Source organism: Ochlerotatus camptorhynchus, unplaced genomic scaffold, assembly GCF_037179485.1.
Source record: "Ochlerotatus camptorhynchus isolate MF236.1 unplaced genomic scaffold, CSIRO-AGI_Acam_v1.1 ptg000401l, whole genome shotgun sequence".
Taxonomy (NCBI): domain Eukaryota; kingdom Metazoa; phylum Arthropoda; class Insecta; order Diptera; family Culicidae; genus Ochlerotatus; species Ochlerotatus camptorhynchus.
This window is the reverse complement of record NW_027040887.1, coordinates 1,936,141-1,954,599: the sequence shown is the minus strand read 5'-3', so window position 1 is coordinate 1,954,599 and position 18,459 is coordinate 1,936,141. Positions and strand designations below refer to the sequence as shown.

The window sequence follows — 18,459 nt, the reverse complement described above, 5'->3', positions numbered from 1 at the left end:
AGAATTTTAATGTCTTCTAGAATGTTTCTTAATGTTTTAGCACTTTATTGGAGTAGTAAAAATGTTTGGTTTGAATAAGCACTCGGATAAAAACATTGTAAATAGATGAAGTCATTTTAAAAAAACTTTGTCGAAGACGAAAATTTTCTTCGTGCACTTGTAGTATCAAAGAGGTAACTCTAAGACCAGAAGGTCCAGAAGAAACGTGCTCAACTTTTTGGTTCAGCTCTGGTACTCTCGTCGGTCCCAAGCTAATCGATGCACCCCTCGAAACAATGGAAAATCCACGAGCCCCTCATTTTATCTGTAAAACTTTCATCAAAACAAACATAGTGTAGTACTAGAATTTCGACTAGAATGGGGTTAATCGATTTGCTTGGGACCAATAGGCTAGTTAAGTAGTGAGCCGAATTAAAATCGATAGTTTCGTATTGATTGTTGGTAGTCAGGCATGGAAAATCATTTGCATTCATTTCGTGCATTCATTTACATTCATTTGCCCGTAACTTTTTTCATCAACAGAATTCTGCAGAATGATATATGGAGCTTTAGTAGGTTTTGTTATTAACTACAACTTTTGTCAACAAATCAAATCCGTATCTCTTATGTATGACGAACCAGAGCGAACACAAGCCACTACTGTTTTTCAGTGAATGTATTTTATGCACTGAAAAACAGTAACAAGTTCTGCCCGCTCTAATTCTTGATGCATAAGAGATACACATTTGAGTTATGGGCAAAAGTTGTAGCTAATAACAAAACCTACTAAAGCTATATACATCATTTTGCGGATTGCTGTTGATGAAAAAAGTTAGAGGCAAATGAATGTAAATGATTGCATGAAATGAATGTAAATGATTTTCCATGCCTGTTGGTAGTATCCCCTTAAAAAGTTTCTTGATTGAATTTTTCCAGTTTTTCAATGTTCTACAAAGTTGTAGGTGCTTTAAAAATGCACATCCTAATTTATCCTAGAAACTTCACCGAAGACGTCAACTCATTTGGATGCAATCCAAGAGCATTATTATTTTTTTCCTGCTAGATTTAATTCCTGGCCCACATTTGAGGTCCCCAACAACGGTATCAAATTTGAGTGAATTTGGTCTGGATATGCGGGAGAATTTTAAATTTGGCATGGGAAACGTAGATCTGAATAAATGACTCCCTATTTTTTTTACTATCAAAATAACGGTATTAACCGTCTCCGTAAAGTTAAAATAAGTATAGGACTCATAGAAGGCTGTTCATAAACTACGTAGACAGTTTAGGGGGGCGAGGGGTTGGCAATTATCCATGGTCCATACAAATTAAAAAAAATGGGGAGGGGGATCAAGAATCCCAAAAAAAAAGTCTACGTAGTTAATGAACAGCCCCAATGAGAAAGACCCAAACAACGAAAAAAATAGAGATAAGCTCGTACTTATACGTGAGTAGCACGATTTCCGATGCTTCAGCAAAACTTTCTATGCATCTACATGGCATAGTGAAGCAGAAGCAGAAGATATGCATTGAAGAGGCTTTCCTCCTTGAGGCGATCTAGATAGTTAACGATGCCAGACATCCTCCTTCTATTCTTGGAAAAAGATATTGCAAGCAGTTTCCACTCGCTATCTGACAAAGCACTCCTAACTACACTGTCCTCAATCTGCGCTTTACCTGTCATCCATAATAAAGTTTGCTTTTCCTTCCGTTCCGTTCTTCGCAGATTATAAGAGAGAGACTGCCAGACTACCCCCATCGGAATGGACTGATATGGAACCAGTCACCGGGCGCCCTGCTGACCGTTCCGACCTTCTCCGATACGGCCCACCGGTTTCCGTTCCTGCTCGAGGGTGTTGGACTGCGGCCCGGAACGAACTACACAGCGGTCATCTTCGTGCAGATTGGCGCTCAGCTGACGCCCAGCAGCGCCCTGTACAAGCTAGTCAAATCCATCACCAAAAGCCAATTTGTAGATAAGGTACGAGAGCATTTCGTCTTCGTGAAAGTTGCAATAACATACTATCTGTTTATTTTAGATTCTAATACTGTGGGCCTGCGATCGGCCAGCGCCTACGCGAAAACGGTGGCCCTCCACTGGGCACATTTCACTGCACGTGATAAGCGGTGGCCCAAACGAGGAGCGTCCCAGCATATCCCAAAGATTTTTCCCCCACGAGCACATCGAAACGGATGCGGTCCTGTCGCTGGACGAGGATGCCATCCTCAACACCGACGAGCTGGACTTTGCCTACCAGGTGTGGCAGGACTTTCCGGATCGCATTGTAGGCTATCCGGCGAGGGCGCACTTCTGGGACGATTCCAAGGTATCACGTATGCACTTAAATTTTGCAATGTAAATTAATCAAATCTTGCATTCTTTCCAGAACGCCTGGGGCTACACGTCCAAGTGGACCAACTACTATTCGATCGTTCTGACGGGGGCAGCTTTCTACCATCGGTACTACAACTATCTCTACACCAACTGGCTGTCCTATCTGCTGCTGAAAACGGTGCAGCAGTCCTCCAATTGCGAGGACATTCTGATGAATCTACTGGTGTCGCATGTCACCCGGAAGCCACCAATTAAAGTAACCCAGCGGAAGGGTTACAAGGATCGGGAAAGCGGGAGGTGAGTCCCTTGCCCCGTGCCTCGAATCCGAGAACGAATGAACGCTTGTTAAGTCAACACAAACTCTCAAACACACACACACACATTCTCCCCTATTATCGACTCCTTACTCAACATTTAGACTCAGACTTCGCCTATGACCCGTTTCTATTTAACTTAATGACTACTGACCGTTCCCATTCGTAAAAGGATAATACCCAAACGAGACCGGCATACGATGATTCTCCCATTCTCCCCAACAGATGGACACAATTTACACTCGCTCCCCCTTTCCCCTCACGCAACCCTATCACGTTTTCACTCGATTCCAGATCCCGAGATCTTCGTCGCTTTTCATTGAGCGTGAAGTGGACGTGACTTTGATAGTAATGATAGCCTTTCTCGATTTCTATGCGGCAGACCGGTTGAAGCATATTGCACTGCCACCCAGTCCTCTCGAACTGACCTCGCTCTGTGAGAAACGGAAGCCCGGAAAGTCGGAACGGATTTGTGATTTAGTTGGCTCGTTTTATTCTATATGTGAACGTTAGGGTTTCGCGAATGCTACCAGACTGGACTTGGACGGGTTGGTGGACTGTCGTGGTGTCGGTTTCGATTCGTATCAATTTACCTAATGATCCTGTTGGCGACCCGATGCGGGTCGGTGTGAGAGGGTGATGATGTACTTAGTCTGTAATTATCACAGAGTTGGCATTCCTCTTCGACTTGCATGTGCACTCCCTAACGTACCTACCAACATCCTGCCATGTCTGGGAGAAGGAAATTGAGTGCAACTTTGCTAATGGAATTCGTTTACCTACACATGTTTACTAGCGCCCCCGTAAACCCGGATTCGGATTGATTCAATCTAAACTAACCTGTTTGTCTCTTCGGCAGATCTCCCTGGAACGATCCGGATCATTTCATACAACGACAAAGTTGTCTCAACACATTTGCGGCTGTGTTTGGGTAAGTAGTGCTTTGAAGTATGATGCAAATTTGTAAATTGGTGGTGTGACTATCGGTAGTCGTTGAAAGCTAGTTTTAAAGGAATCTTAAGTGACCGGCATAAGGTAAAGCTGGTGCGCACAACTGTTTTTCGTTCAGGAAAGAACAGTCATATTGACCGTTTTGATTGTTATATTGCCGTACAGTTACAGTTTTACAAGCAAATATCATATAAACATGGTTAAACGGTTAATGAACTTCAAAAACGATTATTTTTATTTTTTCTGGCACGAGTGAAACAAAACCTAAGGGATTAGTTTTAAGCGCAGGAATCTTCACTGCCATGTGGCAATAAAGTGACGTTATGGCCAATTTTCACTTTTCTATATTTTCATATTCAGTGCATCAAAAAGCACCTATGATGCCAAAAACTTGGATTTGGACCAATTCGATCCGAAATCTCGTTTTTGTAGTCAAATGACTTTGGTAGAACAACATTCCAAAAATGATTTTTCCTTACCTCTTCTTACGTGAATTGGGGTTAAAATTTGCCTAGTCATAAGAAAAAAAGCTTCTCCTGAAAAATTCTGATTTGGTGCTTACGTCACAAATCAATAATACGTTTGAACCGATGCTTTAGTTTAAAAGCTTCAAGATAAAGCCTACAAAAACACAACATTTCTCGATTACTTTTTCGAAGGGACGTACGTACCTGATTTTGTAAATAATGCATTTGATTTGGTGTAACTGATAGCTCGCCTACGCATGATAATAAAGTCCTCTAAATAAAAGTATGGACGTCTTTCAAAAGTTGTTCCAATCGAACCGTCAAAATGCACGGCTTTGCTCGATTAGAACAACTTTTTTTCAGTTTTTTTGGTGGCAGTCGAATGATGATATGATATGATAGTGGTTTACCACCCATTGTAGCACGGAAACTAAGTCCGACAGCAGTGGGCTCTCTTCTCTGTTTGTCTTGATCAAGCTTAATAACCTCTGATTGTCCTCAACATGTCGCTGTAAATATGAAGGGCCAAAAACGAATTGGGTAGATCGATAGACAAAGTCGCCTATACGCATCTACGGAACAATAAAGAATCTCCTTCCAGCAACTTCATCAGCCAATTGGTCAAAAAGACGAGCCTCCAAACAGGAAGATGCCCCAATGAGTGGGGAGAAGAGCCCGCCCTTTATCCACGAAATGTTATCAACAGGGAGTTGGCATTCCCACTCTCCCCGTCCAAATCGCTTCAATCGGACGCCCTGTTGTCTCTTCCCTTTTATATATGTATTTCAATGTATATACGAGTTGATTGTTATGATTATTGTCAATAATACTTACATTTCGATGAAGATCGTGCCACTTATTTTATCTTTTTTGTGATACATATCATCACAGAATCCAACCTTGAATCGTAGACCAGGTCCATCAAAAATACGCTCGTTCCGAGAAGGGGCACATGGTCATCTTCTTCTTCTTCAGGTTTGCTCACCACCCGGAATGAACGCTAGGTGCGGTTAGTAATATCAAACAGTGTTACATACAAACGAAAAACAGATACAACCAGGATTAGCATTTTAAAGTAATAGTCATGTGAATACCCAACCAACCATATCTCAGTGACATTGTCTCACTCTAAACCTACATTAAAAGTTATTTTGTGATTATATGGTTACTTTGGTACTCTCATGAAATGTTGTGCAAGTACCACCAGCAACGCCCAACTATGGACAGCTCAATGTTAATACCATTTACTCTTTGAATCAGCGTACACCAACATGAAAATCTTCTAAGAAACACCTACGAATGTATAGAGATAAAGCTCAAAATACAGTTCTAACTGATGATACTTTATAAATATCAAACTGTCCAACATTGGACCCTGCCAACACAAAACGCACGGTAATGTGGACCGTCAGAATGGTTCATCGGTTGCGAAGTGAAGTGCTTCTCAAACTGAAGCGATAGGGGAAGTGGCTCTAATGTTGGCCTATGGATCTAAGATTCGGCCCATCGCTGAAAATCTGTAATTTATCAATTTTATCTAGATTAACGCGTCATTGGGACGGTACTAATGGATATTATTGGTCGCTATTGAAAATTTAGTCAATTGCTGAATATATGTATGGGCCCAAATTAGGGACATATAGGCCGACATTACATGCATTTCCCCTACATTTCTCAATTTTTCAGCGTTATCCTAACGTAAACATAATATTATCACCCACATACCCGTACACTAGAGTGACGCAAAATTTGAAATTTTCGCTCCACAATACTCAAACGATTCCAAATCGGTTCCTGATTAACCTCTCAAAATTTGGACCCATTTGTTGAGAAACTGAGATGGCACAAACCATTTGAAGTTTGTATGGGAATTACTATGGTAAAACCATGATTTTTGTTCATGTGTATCTAATAATTCACCATATCGGTCTGCTTCAAAAACTTTCAATTGCACTTGTAGGAAATTTTCCCAGCTACAACTTTGCCGGAGACCACTTTTTGATTAAATGCAAGGATCGAAAGTTATCAATGGTTCAATGCGCTGATGTCTTATTATCATGCTCAATCAACTGCTCAGCAGGCAACATTGGTGTTTCTGGGGCGTTGAATAGGACACAAAAATCATGGCTACTATGTCACACTGCAAAATACAGTGTTGCCTACAGAGCATCTGCTTGATCATGTCATAAGTTTACCAATCTCTTAAATAATTAATAACTTTGTCCTGTCTCGTTTTACATAGAAACGATCTTGAGCAAAGTTGTAGCTGAAAAAAATTTCTATAAGAATGGCTATCGAACTGTTTCGCAGCTCAATATGGAACAAGACTAGAAGGAAATGAACCAAAAGTTGAGAATTCCCATAGTAATTTACAAGTAAACTTCAAATGGCTTGTGCGAAGTCTGTTTCTAACCAAATTAGTTGTAACTTTAGGAGGCTAATCAGGACCCGATTTGAAACCATTTAAGCACTGTGGAGCGAAAAAGTCAAATTTTGCATCAGTCTACCGTACACGCCACACTGCAATCACTCTCTCATACTCGAAATGTGCCCGACCAAATTGGCACAACGACACCCTATACGCTATCTGACCAAAGCGCGGGGAGTTTTGTGGTGACAGTCGTATATTCTTTTACAAGAGGGCTTTAATGCTAACACTACCATCAGATAGGGAGAATCTCCCTTACCTGAAAGTGGTGTTAGCATGAGTGGGCGAGGTACCAGTTACGCCAAGTCAACGATCAAATGCATTGATTACAATATAAGGTACGTCCTTTCGAAAAACCAACAGGATTCGCTCTCTCCTAGATAGTGAAAAACCCTTTTGGAAACTAACCAAAATCATTAAAAATAAGCCAAGACCCATTCCACCGCTGACCCCACTGGATAACTTTGGCAAACCAGTGGTTCATCTGATAACTCTAGAAGAGAAGGCTGCCGCGATAGGTCAACACTTCGTCAGCTCCCATAATCTCGGACAAAACATCGTCAGCCCTCATAAATCTGAGGTTGCTGAAAATGCAACCAATCTTCTTCAGATTCCTAACATTTTTCCAGAGGAATCCGATATTACGGCTGACAAGCTGTTGGCCTTTATCAAATCATCTAAAACATGAAGGCCCCAGCTTTCGACAACATCCTGAATCTGGAACTCAAACACTTGAGTTGCACATTCTACAACCATCTGGCAATGATTTTTAATCTGTGCCTCCGACTTGGCTACTTCCCCTCGTGTTGGAAGTCAGCTAAAGTCATACCCGTCCGGAAACCTGGGAAGGATCCGTGCTCTCCTTCAAGTTATCGACCAATCAGCCTTCTCTCAGGGTTATCAAAACTGTTCGAAAGAGCCCTGTACCACCGGCTCCTAACATGTGCCGAAGAAAACAACTTGTTACTCAAGGAACAGTTTGGTTTTCGGAAAGGTCGTTCGACCGTCCACCAGCTGACTCGAGTAACAAACATTCTCAGATGAAACAAGTATGTTTCGAAAACATCTGCCATGGCGTTGTTGGACGTTGAAAACGTGTTCTACAATGTCTGGCTTGATGGCCTGGTGTTCAAATTGCAGCAGTACGGTCTTCCAATCTTTCTAGTGAAGATAATAAACAACTATCTATCGAACAGGACGTTTCGAGTCTCTCTGAATGGCATCACAACGGATGTGATCGCGCACGGTGAGGACCCTTTCCTACGTGTTGTGATTTGATGAATAAAGACGATAATGATTTCGACCGTCCTGCCATGGCAGAAGCAGATGATACTGTGTTATATTTATTGTTTTCGTATTTCAGAGACAGCACATTATAGAGAAACAGTAAGAATAAGTGGTGGTATCTATCGATTGTTAAGGTTGATAATATATTATAATCTACTTAGGGTCAAGGCGGTAAATGTTGCTTGTACGAACAGGATGCTTTCAACATCGGTGCTGGGGTTCCACAAGGAAGCATCCTTGGCCCCATTCTATTCTACCTGTTCACCTCCGATATGCTGGCTCTCCCTGATGGTGGATCGTTGTCTCTGTTCGCAGATGACACATCCATCGTCTACAAGGGTAGGGTCATCGGAGCTCTGACTGCCAAACTTCAGAGAGGACTGGGCATTCTGTCTGCATATTTCAACAGCTGGAATACGGATCAACGCGGCAAAAACCCAGGTCATCATCTTTCCACACTCTAAATCTCTCAGACTTGTTCCGTCGGAGAATAATAAGATCTGCCTGAACGGCACAGTGGTGGAATGGTCGAATGATGTAGTCTTCCTCGGCTTAACACTAGATAGCAAGCTGATTTTCAGGGAGCACGATGACAGAACCAAAACCAAGTGTAACATCTTGATAAGCTCACTGTATCCACTCATCAACAGGAGGTCTACTCTATCCCTGAAAAATAAGCTTGCTATCTACAATCAAATCATCCTTCCTGTAATAGAATACGGTATGCCAATCTGGGAGAGTTGCGCCAAATGCCATCACCTTAAATTCCCAAGGATCCAGAACAAGATCCTTAGGATGGTCCTAAACAGTCCTCAGCGGACTAGAAATTTTGAAATCCACCTCCTGGCTAGAGAACGGAGAGTTTTTATTCTAAAAAGGTTAAGAGACACCTGTCTGAGATCAAATCATCAGATCAGATACGTGATCTAGAACGTTAGGTTAGGTTATACTCGTAGTTAGGTAGGTTATTTTTCAATTCAAACATAACACACTTCTCAAAGGGGTATTCTGTAGACTAGTAGAAAAAAACGTGTATACGTAAATTAGAATAAAAAATTAAACAAAAGTGAAGAGCCTGATAGGCTAATCGATTAAAATGTAAAAACATTGTAAAATCATAACTAACAGAAATAAACGTAATTCTATTACTACTACTAAAAATTAATCGAGATATACATATTTACACATCCCGGCACCGATGGTGTAGTGGTAAGGGTGACTGCTTTCTCAATCCAATGGGTCTGGGTTCAATCCCACCCGAGGTCGGTGGGATTTATCTCAGGCATAAAAATCTCTGGTCACGTCTTCCTTCGGAAGGAAAGTAAAGCCGTTGGACCCGGCCCATGTGCGTTGAATTGAATGGGTGTTATATCCTACGCAGGTGTGGAAGCTGCCTTCGCGCACATCGATGTCCGTCGGTCATTGGCACTAGATTACGAAACAGAGACAGACGTTAAATAAAGGGAGAACAAAATATTTACACCCATTGTTCTCGAAAACAAAAGAAGCTCTCGAAGCGTTTTCATCTTTTCTACACGGCGAATGAGAACAACCCAAATTTGAGTTTAGTTCACTCATAATCGCTAAAAGTGCAGAAACTCAGCGATGAGTAAAATTTGTCTCATGGTTTCCTGTGGAAAACCTAAAAAATCTGCCAGAAAATGAGGAAATCGACGAAAATTTTATTCAGTCTCAGAGTAGTACCAATAGAATGAGTGAATCCAATCTTTACTTTTCTCAAATTTGGGAATTTTTCCCTGGAAAATCCTGGAAAAACCTGGGAAAACATGAGGCAAATTTACTCATCGCTGAGTTCCTGCACTTTTGGCGATTATGAGTGAACTAAACTCAAATTTGGGTCGTTCTCATTCGCCGTGTACCATCATGCAATACACAATGCACGGTCCATGAGATCAACCTAAATTTGAGCTCAGTTTACTCATAAATTGCAAAAAGTGCTTGGACTCAGCTATGAGTAAATATACCGCATGTTTTTCCAGGATTATGAGACACTCCACTGGAAACATGAGGCAAACTTACTCATCGCTGAGTTCCTGCAATTTTGCGATTATGAGTAAACTGAACCCCACCTCAAATCCAATGGTGTTTCATTGCGTTTGGGCGGAATTGAAACCCGTGTGACGAATTTGGAATCAAGAAGCAGTGATATGTAAGGTACACTCCCGATCATAAGTTTGGAGGCACACCTAAAAAATCATGCAAATGTGTTTTGTTCAAATCTTTGTCCAATTTTCGTTCTCCTTAGATCATTTGAAAGGTATTGAATGAAACTTACTTCGTACATAAATGGCTCAATTTATTTTTCAGATTTTGTATACCTAAAGTCTACTTTAGGATTCAACATTTTTCAGTCATGATTGATTTTTTCAGAATTAAGTAGGCTAAATTTTGGAATGAAAGTGGTGGTAGAACCCTTATTCAGGTTCCAGTTGAGAAAATTTGATGGAAATTTTTTTTTAAATATTTCAATCATGAAAATATGTATTCAACTCATCGATCAAAAGATTGAAGCCACCCACAAATCAAATCCTGCAAAAGTCTTTTGATCATATCTTTGCTGTTTTTCGTCAAATTTTCAAAATGTGGTAAGTGACTTAACATATTTTGTTTCCTTTTTTTTCTCCTTGATTTGTTTTCCGTCGATATTGTTTGCCGTGCTGAGTACTAATGCTACCGACGTGCCAGGAAGGCAGCTCTCACACCCTGACCCTACACTACCCCCCATCAAACTCATGAACCGGGGACCAACGGCTTTTCTTTCCTTCCGTGATCAGAGATGTTATGCCTCAGAATATCCCGGAACCTTAACGTAAAACAGATCTGTTCCATACTAATTTGCTAATCCATTTATTCTTGTATTTTTTTAATTGGATGCGAATTTGCAGAAACGTTTATTTGAACCAAAAAAGCAATTTTTCATCTTCAAACCTCAATATTGAATCAAGTCTAATTTTTTTTTTAAAAGGCCTATCTAAAACATTAAACTTATCTTCGGAAACTGTTCCTCGAAAATGGTAATTCCGATCGGTTTGGTGTCTTGAGCAATGTTGTAGGAAATAGATGGAACTATTTTTAAAAAATGTGTAGATTAAAAAAAATGTACCAAATAAAAATAAAATCTTAAAAATAGCCTGTAGACTTGAAGACATACTTAAAGTTTCCGCGTACATCGTACGGGTTAGGCAAAAGGTTTGCGTTTGACTTTATGCAGTCGCATTAATGGCCCTTCGCTCATTTTCAACTTCTATTCAATTTTCATACTGCCATACTCTAACAGAAGTATCCACCTACCTTTTTCTAAAGATCATTCTCTAGTTAATAAATTATCACACTAGAGCTTCATGTTACCATTTTCAACCAACTCTTAAAAATAAATTTTCTCCAAAACAATTTTTTTTGTATTGCTTTATTTGTTTTAGAGGTTGCAAAATGTTATCTATTGAAACATAGGTCCTAATGGAAAAATTATGAACAAAAAATTTATGATTTTTTGAAAACTAAACGTTTTGGAAAAATATCCAAAGCATAGTCCAATTGTTCGTTCGACTTCATTCAATTAAATAACATCATATTAACAATAATAAAAAAAAAACACGTGCATAAATTATTTCTGAGTGGTACCGTTCTCGAGGTATGGAGGTTTGATTGTTATTTTTTTTTTTAACGTTCATAACATTTGGCATGTTTCGATTGTATTTCTTGATTCTCCAAATCCAAGAATATTTACTTTACCGAAATATCAGAACATTTTCAATGAGAATGTCCTTCTTTGTACATCAATATTATCAAAATTATTCAATCTAGATTTTTGATTCTGAACAATCAGATTTCATTTCTTACACTTATGTCAATCGTTAAAATTTACAAATAACTTTTTATTGGGATTTTCAAAAAATATTTTATTTATTTTCACATATTGCCTACACATTTGTTAAAGGGGAACCTGAAATTAGACAAAAATAAATTAAATTAATATTATTAATAAATTAAATCAAATACACTTACCTTGTATTAGACGTCACTCAGCCACTCACGAACACACACAACACGAATACGAAAAGGAACAGAAAACGGAAACTCTACCGACCGATTGTTGTGATCGCATCGTATTGAAAACAATACACAACACAAATCAGTTGAAATAAAGCAGTGAAGTCGAAAGTATACACGTCGTTTTCCTTCCCGTCGATCAATCCGAAAGTTTAGAAAAGTCGCTAGTTTACGGTGCAATTTTGTGTGCAGTTTATCAGTTGCACCTGGCCACCTCGGTATTGTTACGTGTGGCAATATCACCGTTTCGATTGCCTGTCCAACGTCGCGAGTGCACTGTTGGATTTTTGTCGCGAACAACATTGTTAAATTGGCATAGCTGTTACTTTACTTCTAAATGATATAACAATTTTTTTCATCGTCATAATTTGAAAACTGTCTTACTTCAATTTCATTTGTGGAAATAGTGTAGTGGGTAGTTTTTTTAAACATTCTATTTATTAAAAATTTAAATTAAATTACTTTTAATTTTAATTTGAGTGTTCCAACTACTACAGTAACTTACCAGCCTTAATTGTTATGATATGTATTTAAGTGTGTTTACATTGTTTCTGCTTTGGCAATTCAGCTTAGCAGACTGCACATATCAATGGTTGCTACTCCGTGATTGATCAGAATCAGTGAAATTGTACAATGAATCAACTGAATGGGACAGGGAGTGACCGTCCATTCTAATTGTACAAATTTCAGTGACTCCATATTTTGTAGATCAATAATGGCGCCGGCCACGTCCTTACAATCAGGTGAGAGTAGAGAAGGAATATTAGAGTGACCTTTGTGTTTCTGATGATGATGTTTCCAGCTCTTACCCCTACAAAGTTTTGAGCTGGACGCTTTATCTTTAAGATAATTAAATATGAAATTTAAACCAGGTTAGTAAACAAAATTTAACTGGTTACAGTTACAGATATAAATTCCCTCTAGAGTTTACAGTTTAAATAGGATGTCTATTCCGGCATGTCAGTATAATCTATAACCCATAATCTTAAAACTAAAAACATAAACTGTAGATTATTTAAATATATAGGGAATCAATCCTCAATTGCAACGATTTTTGCCTGAAATTATCAATAATTTTGTTGGACATTTGTTCTAAAGTCTCAACATTCGAAATTTTATGTACCTCGGTAGTATTGTACCAGGGAGGCAACTTCAAAATCATCTTCATAACTTTGATTTGAATCTTTTAAAGTGCTTTTTTCTCCTGGTAGTGCATCAATTAGACCATATTGGCACAGCGTAAAGCATGGCCGGTCTTTAAACTTGTTTAAATTTTAGATGTTTATTCTCCAGACAAAGTTTGGATTTCTTGTTTTTAAGAGGATTCAAACATTTTAAATATTTGCTAAATTTGGCTTGAATGCCCTCAATGTGAAAAGTTATTTTTTGGTCAAGTTCTAATCCAAAATATTTCACTTGACTTGACCAAGAAATTGGAACTCCGTTCATAGTGACTATGGGGCTTATTACGGATGTCACTTCACGGTGAAAACTTGTCACTTTTCGTCACGGTGAAGTGATTCCCATTTGATTTGTACGGCAATCACGGCTCTTATTCCGAGTATCACTTCCTTATCACCGTGTAGTGACACCCGTAATAAGGCCCTATGTGAATACTACTAGGTTTCAAAAAGGAAGCTCTAGGACCTAGGATCATGTGGGAATATTATAAGTATTGACTTTTTGGGAGATTGGTAAAGTCGCGTGCGGTGAGGCCATGTCTAATATCCTCCGAGTTGCAAAGGACGCAAAATGAAATTTCATCTTTCGAGCCTATTCTAGCGTAGAGAATAAGATTTTTGGAGGCGAACCAGTCTCAGGCTGAAAGCCTCCTTAATAAAGATAAATCAATCAATCAATTAGATTTTCTAAAATATTGTGTGATTGTGGCAAGGAGTAAGTCACTCAGCACATTGTACCGAAATTAGATTCAGCACATTTTGGGCACATCCATCGGCACAATCTCGTAAGCGTTGGATTGTTGTAAATAAAATGGTAGCACTGCTGGACAACTGTCATAGAAGTTGTTCACAACATTACGTGTTGTTTGACTGTATATTCAGGAACATCCTCTAATTGAATATACCAGAGGAACTAAGACCAGCAGTTCACTTATAGATCTATTTAAAAACGAAATGTAGAGTGGGCTCAAGAGACGGCAGTTAATGAGACCCCATTAATACCCTTAATTCAAATAATGCTGCAACTCACAAAAAAACTACAGAAGTCTATTCATAATCCTCTAAAGTCGGTCTCCAACAATGTTCCCCACCGGTTCTAACTCTCTCCGGCCACTGATAGCGTTGCTTTCTCATCATGAAATGATAGGATTCTGGTTTGAATTTGAGGTCATTATAAAACTCTGAAACACTGAATTTTATTATCCTATGAACACAAAACACCAGAATTTCGCACATTCGTCATTTCCCGCGTCATCTTAAATCCTATTTATCCTTGCGATTTCAAACCAAAACAATCAAGGTGTCAGAAATACCGGGTTGCCAGGATGGGTATTTTACTAATAGCAGCTTTCTCTATGACCGGCACAATCGGCACACCTGCGGCATACCGACAAAAAAAAAGATGGCCCAAGATTGATGTGCGGAGTGACCCCTGGATTGTGGTATTTTTCTGAGATTCTCTTTTTGCCAAATTGATGTTGTGTTGACAACGTAGATGTGTTATTATACCACTTGTGCTGGAACTATCACATTGTATGATTTTGTTGCAAATTGAACATTTTGCAACTGCTCGGTTTTGTTTACCACGGAAAATAGTGCCAAATCGATGATTTTTTCAATAACTTTATTATTGGGATTTTAAGCACTTCCAATGATTGTTTAGTGCCTTCCTTGGTTTTTGTTTCAAACTCCATTACAAAATAAAATCTTGTACGGTCTCACTGTAGCGGCGGTTTACTTGTGACTGACGCATTCATGGCTATGCTGTGGTATTTTACTCTCACTGAGATGCCAGATTGTTTTCTATGCAATTCCGTAGACTTATTCAAATCTACGGATTTCTACGGATTTTTTTTTTAGCCGAAGGTGATACTTTATTTTAGTTCTATTATATTTTACGTTAAATGATAAATCGATGAAAGAACTTTTGAAAAACTACTAGTGACAGCCTGCTGGGGTTTAACGCAATGGTGACGTCGGACTACGTGTTATTTGTTAACTGCAGCAGAACTTGTATTTTGTGTAGGAATAGGAATTTGAGCGGGGTTCTCTCTGTTTATACTCTTAAGTATGACTAAGATTGCCCTGAAAAGAAGCTTTTGATATAAATTTTAGTTGGGACATGTTCAGAAATTTAACTCTTTTGGAAAATCTTGGTGGCCTTGAAAAGGGCCGATGGTAGTACAGGCATGAATACCTTGATACCAACAATCATTACGAAACTAACGATTTTAAATTGACTCACTACTTGACTAGCCTATTGATCCCAAGAAAATCGATTAACGTGCCCCATTCTAGTATAAATTCCAGTACTACACTATGTATGTTTTGATTCGCTATGAAAGTTCGACAAACAAAATGAGGGGTTCGTGGAATTTCCTATGTTTTGAGGGGTGCATCGATTAGCTTGGGACCCGAAGATAGTACCAGAGCTGAGCCAAAATGTTGAGCTCGTTTTTTCGGGACCTTCTGGTCTTAGAGTTACCTCTATGATGATACTGTTGCACCTATAGTTGTTGGCATACTTTCACTGATTGCTTCCCGGGGATCCTTGTTCAGCCATAGCAAGATGTGCGCGTTAGGACTTCCACGGTGCTTAAAACTTCAATCGTATCAACCAGCTTGTTGAAAAACACACAGCACGTGACTGGATCATCATTAACCAGAGTTGCTCTTTGTAGTGCAATCAATTCCTTGATAGGATCTGTTAAGTCATTGCCATTGTGTCCTTCTGACAATGTAGGAGATTCGATAAATGGGACCACTTCATCTCATTTGCACTAAGTGTGAGGAACATCGTAGGCTTTCCCAATTGTCGCATCATGGTGAACAAATTTATCTTCCTTTGTTACCAATACTGTACTGAATTCGGTATTGATTTGAGGAAGGATAGATTTCGCTCAATGTACTGCTTGTCCCCGTGGACTTAAAGGTGCATTGCAAGCCTTCGGAAACGCTTAGGCGTAGAACTTTCATTGTCATATACAACAAATGTTGTGGTTTGCCCACACGCCTGTCTTGACGACGAGTTTGACTGGATGCCATCATGAAATATGCAATCCGAATCCCTGGCTTGAATTTCCGTAGATGGTCAAAACATATGGCAGGAAAAGCTATCTCTTCGCCGTGCTCGTCATATATTAATGACAGATGAACCCTGTTTTGCGCGGAAGCGATCTCCAGGCATTTGTCCTTATTCCAAAGGAGCGTATCCTGTTGCTCATGCAGCAATGCTGTCTCATTATCCACGGCAATGGTTTGCAGCTCAATTTGAGGATCCACTGCAGGGGTTTCAAGACCATCTATGGCGATCTGATCAACTGTGATCCCGTAGCGGCGGTACAGTGGTGTCGTTATCTAATAAAAAAAGCCACGTTTTAACCGTAGTTTCCGTTATAAAGCTGGAGAAGTACGACGACTTATGGATTACGTGCTTTTTGATGAACACGTTGAAGGCCTGATCATCATCGAGCTGACGGGGAAGAGAGCGGCGTCTCTCTTACACAACGCAAACGGTAGAACAACATTCGAGCAAAAAGAAAATTATCAAATAACTATCATATGACATATGTGATTTCGTTCTAATTCCTCTATTTGGTGTCAATTAAACCATTTCGGATCAGAAATGTTATAACTAAGACATCGTAGCTTGCTATTTTCAGAATTCACACAAGCACACATCAGCAGCTCTTATTATGAGAAAAACTCAAATACATACATTCGTTACGGCCTTCGGTGACAGTGTCGTATGACAGAGCCTGTCGTTTAACATTGGTACTGTTATTTGAAAGCTTGTTTTGTCGGAAGCAAAGGCAGTCGATTATCATAGAAAATGTGTCGACTACGGTCGACCGACACGACTTTTATTCGCCTTCACACGGCATCGTCGAAAATTTTTCTCTTCAAGCAAAGATTTACAGTATATTATGGGAACTTTCTCAGGAGTGAAGAGTTTCACGCACAGTCTGACGTTTGTTTACTGGATATTTCATAGGAGAGAAGAGCTACAGAGTGGCCGTCAACGCCAATTCTATCAAAAAAAGGATAAGTGAGCAAGAAAACGGTTGTATTTTACTTTATGCTTCTTTCCCTTCAGAATCAGATTATACTCTAGATTGTAAAATTCGATTCTGAAGGGAGACGTACACTGTAGAAAAAATCCGTAGAAACTGTACCGAATTCCGTAGATTTTGCCTACGGATCCGTATTTCCGCAAAAATTTGTAAAATCCGTAGATCTACGGAGATTTCCGTAGATCTGGCATCTCTGACTCTCAGTTCTCACGCACACATATGCAATCATGTGAGAGCAAAACTAAAATCTGTTAATTCATTTAGCGTTGACGGCACCGTCGAAAAATTTGCTCTTCCAGCAAATACTTAGCAAATTCTTATGGAAATTTTCGGTGGAGTGAAAGGATAGTACAAACTCCGCCATGTTTCACGCACTTTCTGACGTTTGCTTATAGATTTTCTCATAGGAGTAAAGAGCTACAGAGTCGCCGTCAACGCCAATTGACAACCGTCAATGCAAGAACAAAACCACACACCGTAACGCAGCGGCAACGCAAACGGGGTTTAAGCAACTCTAAGACTAGTGGGTCTCGAAGAAACGTGCTCAACTTTTTGACTCAACTCTGGTACTATCTTCGGTCCCAAGTTAATCGATTCACCCCTCGAAACATAGGAAAATCCACTAACCCCTCATTGTATCTGTCAAACTTTCATAGCAAATCAAAACAAACATTGTGTAGTACTAGAATTTCGACTAGAATGAGGTACGATAATCGATTTGCTTGGGACCAATAGGTTAGTCAAGTAGTGAGCCAATTTAAAATCGATAGTTTCGTATTGATTGTTGGCTTAAGGCCGGCGCACAATAGCTACGTTTTCGGGTTTTTTGACAGATAATGCATAGGTTAACTGTCAAAAAACCTGAAAACGTATCTATTGTGCGCCGGCCTTTAGAAATCAATTAATGCACACGTAAAAACGCGTTTCAAATTTTTCGTCACTTCGTAATACTGGAAATACCGGTTTTTTAAGACTAGCAACATCGGTATTTCGGTATTGTTTTTGGGCGGTATTACCGGTTTTAAGTATCGGTAAAGGGTGTCCCACATCATCACGGAAAAAACGCTGTACAAAATTACCTAGTTGACCGATCCTTTTCAGATAATAAAATATAATCCATTAGTAAGCATTTGGCATATTTATTTCATTCAACTTCAATACCATAACCGTACAATCGCACATTACGCTTAACTCCACTCTTTAGGTTCTGTTCAACATCTGGCTGCAGCTTCTTCTGTACTTTCACTTCATGTCTTCCTCAGATTTGACCTCCTTGGGATGCTTCCGTAGTGCCTGCTTCATAATAGCCCAGTATTTTTCGATGGGCCTTACTTCAAGCGCGTGGGGGGGGGGGGGGGGGTTCGTGTCCTTGG

The 18,459-nt window shown here is 39.6% G+C and overlaps 1 protein-coding gene across 1 annotated transcript in view; it reads left to right on the top strand.

The window, feature by feature from the left end:
- The window catches only part of ttv (exostosin glycosyltransferase 1 ttv), a 504,257-nt gene that overhangs the window by 482,916 nt on the left and 2,882 nt on the right, over nucleotides 1-18,459 (top strand). Inside the window, exons 6-9 of the mRNA XM_065233387.1 lie at nucleotides 1,706-1,960; nucleotides 2,019-2,306; nucleotides 2,367-2,611; nucleotides 3,488-3,559. Of these exons, the coding sequence (XP_065089459.1) occupies nucleotides 1,706-1,960; nucleotides 2,019-2,306; nucleotides 2,367-2,611; nucleotides 3,488-3,559 (860 nt within the window). The remainder of the gene's footprint in view (nucleotides 1-1,705; nucleotides 1,961-2,018; nucleotides 2,307-2,366; nucleotides 2,612-3,487; nucleotides 3,560-18,459) is intronic.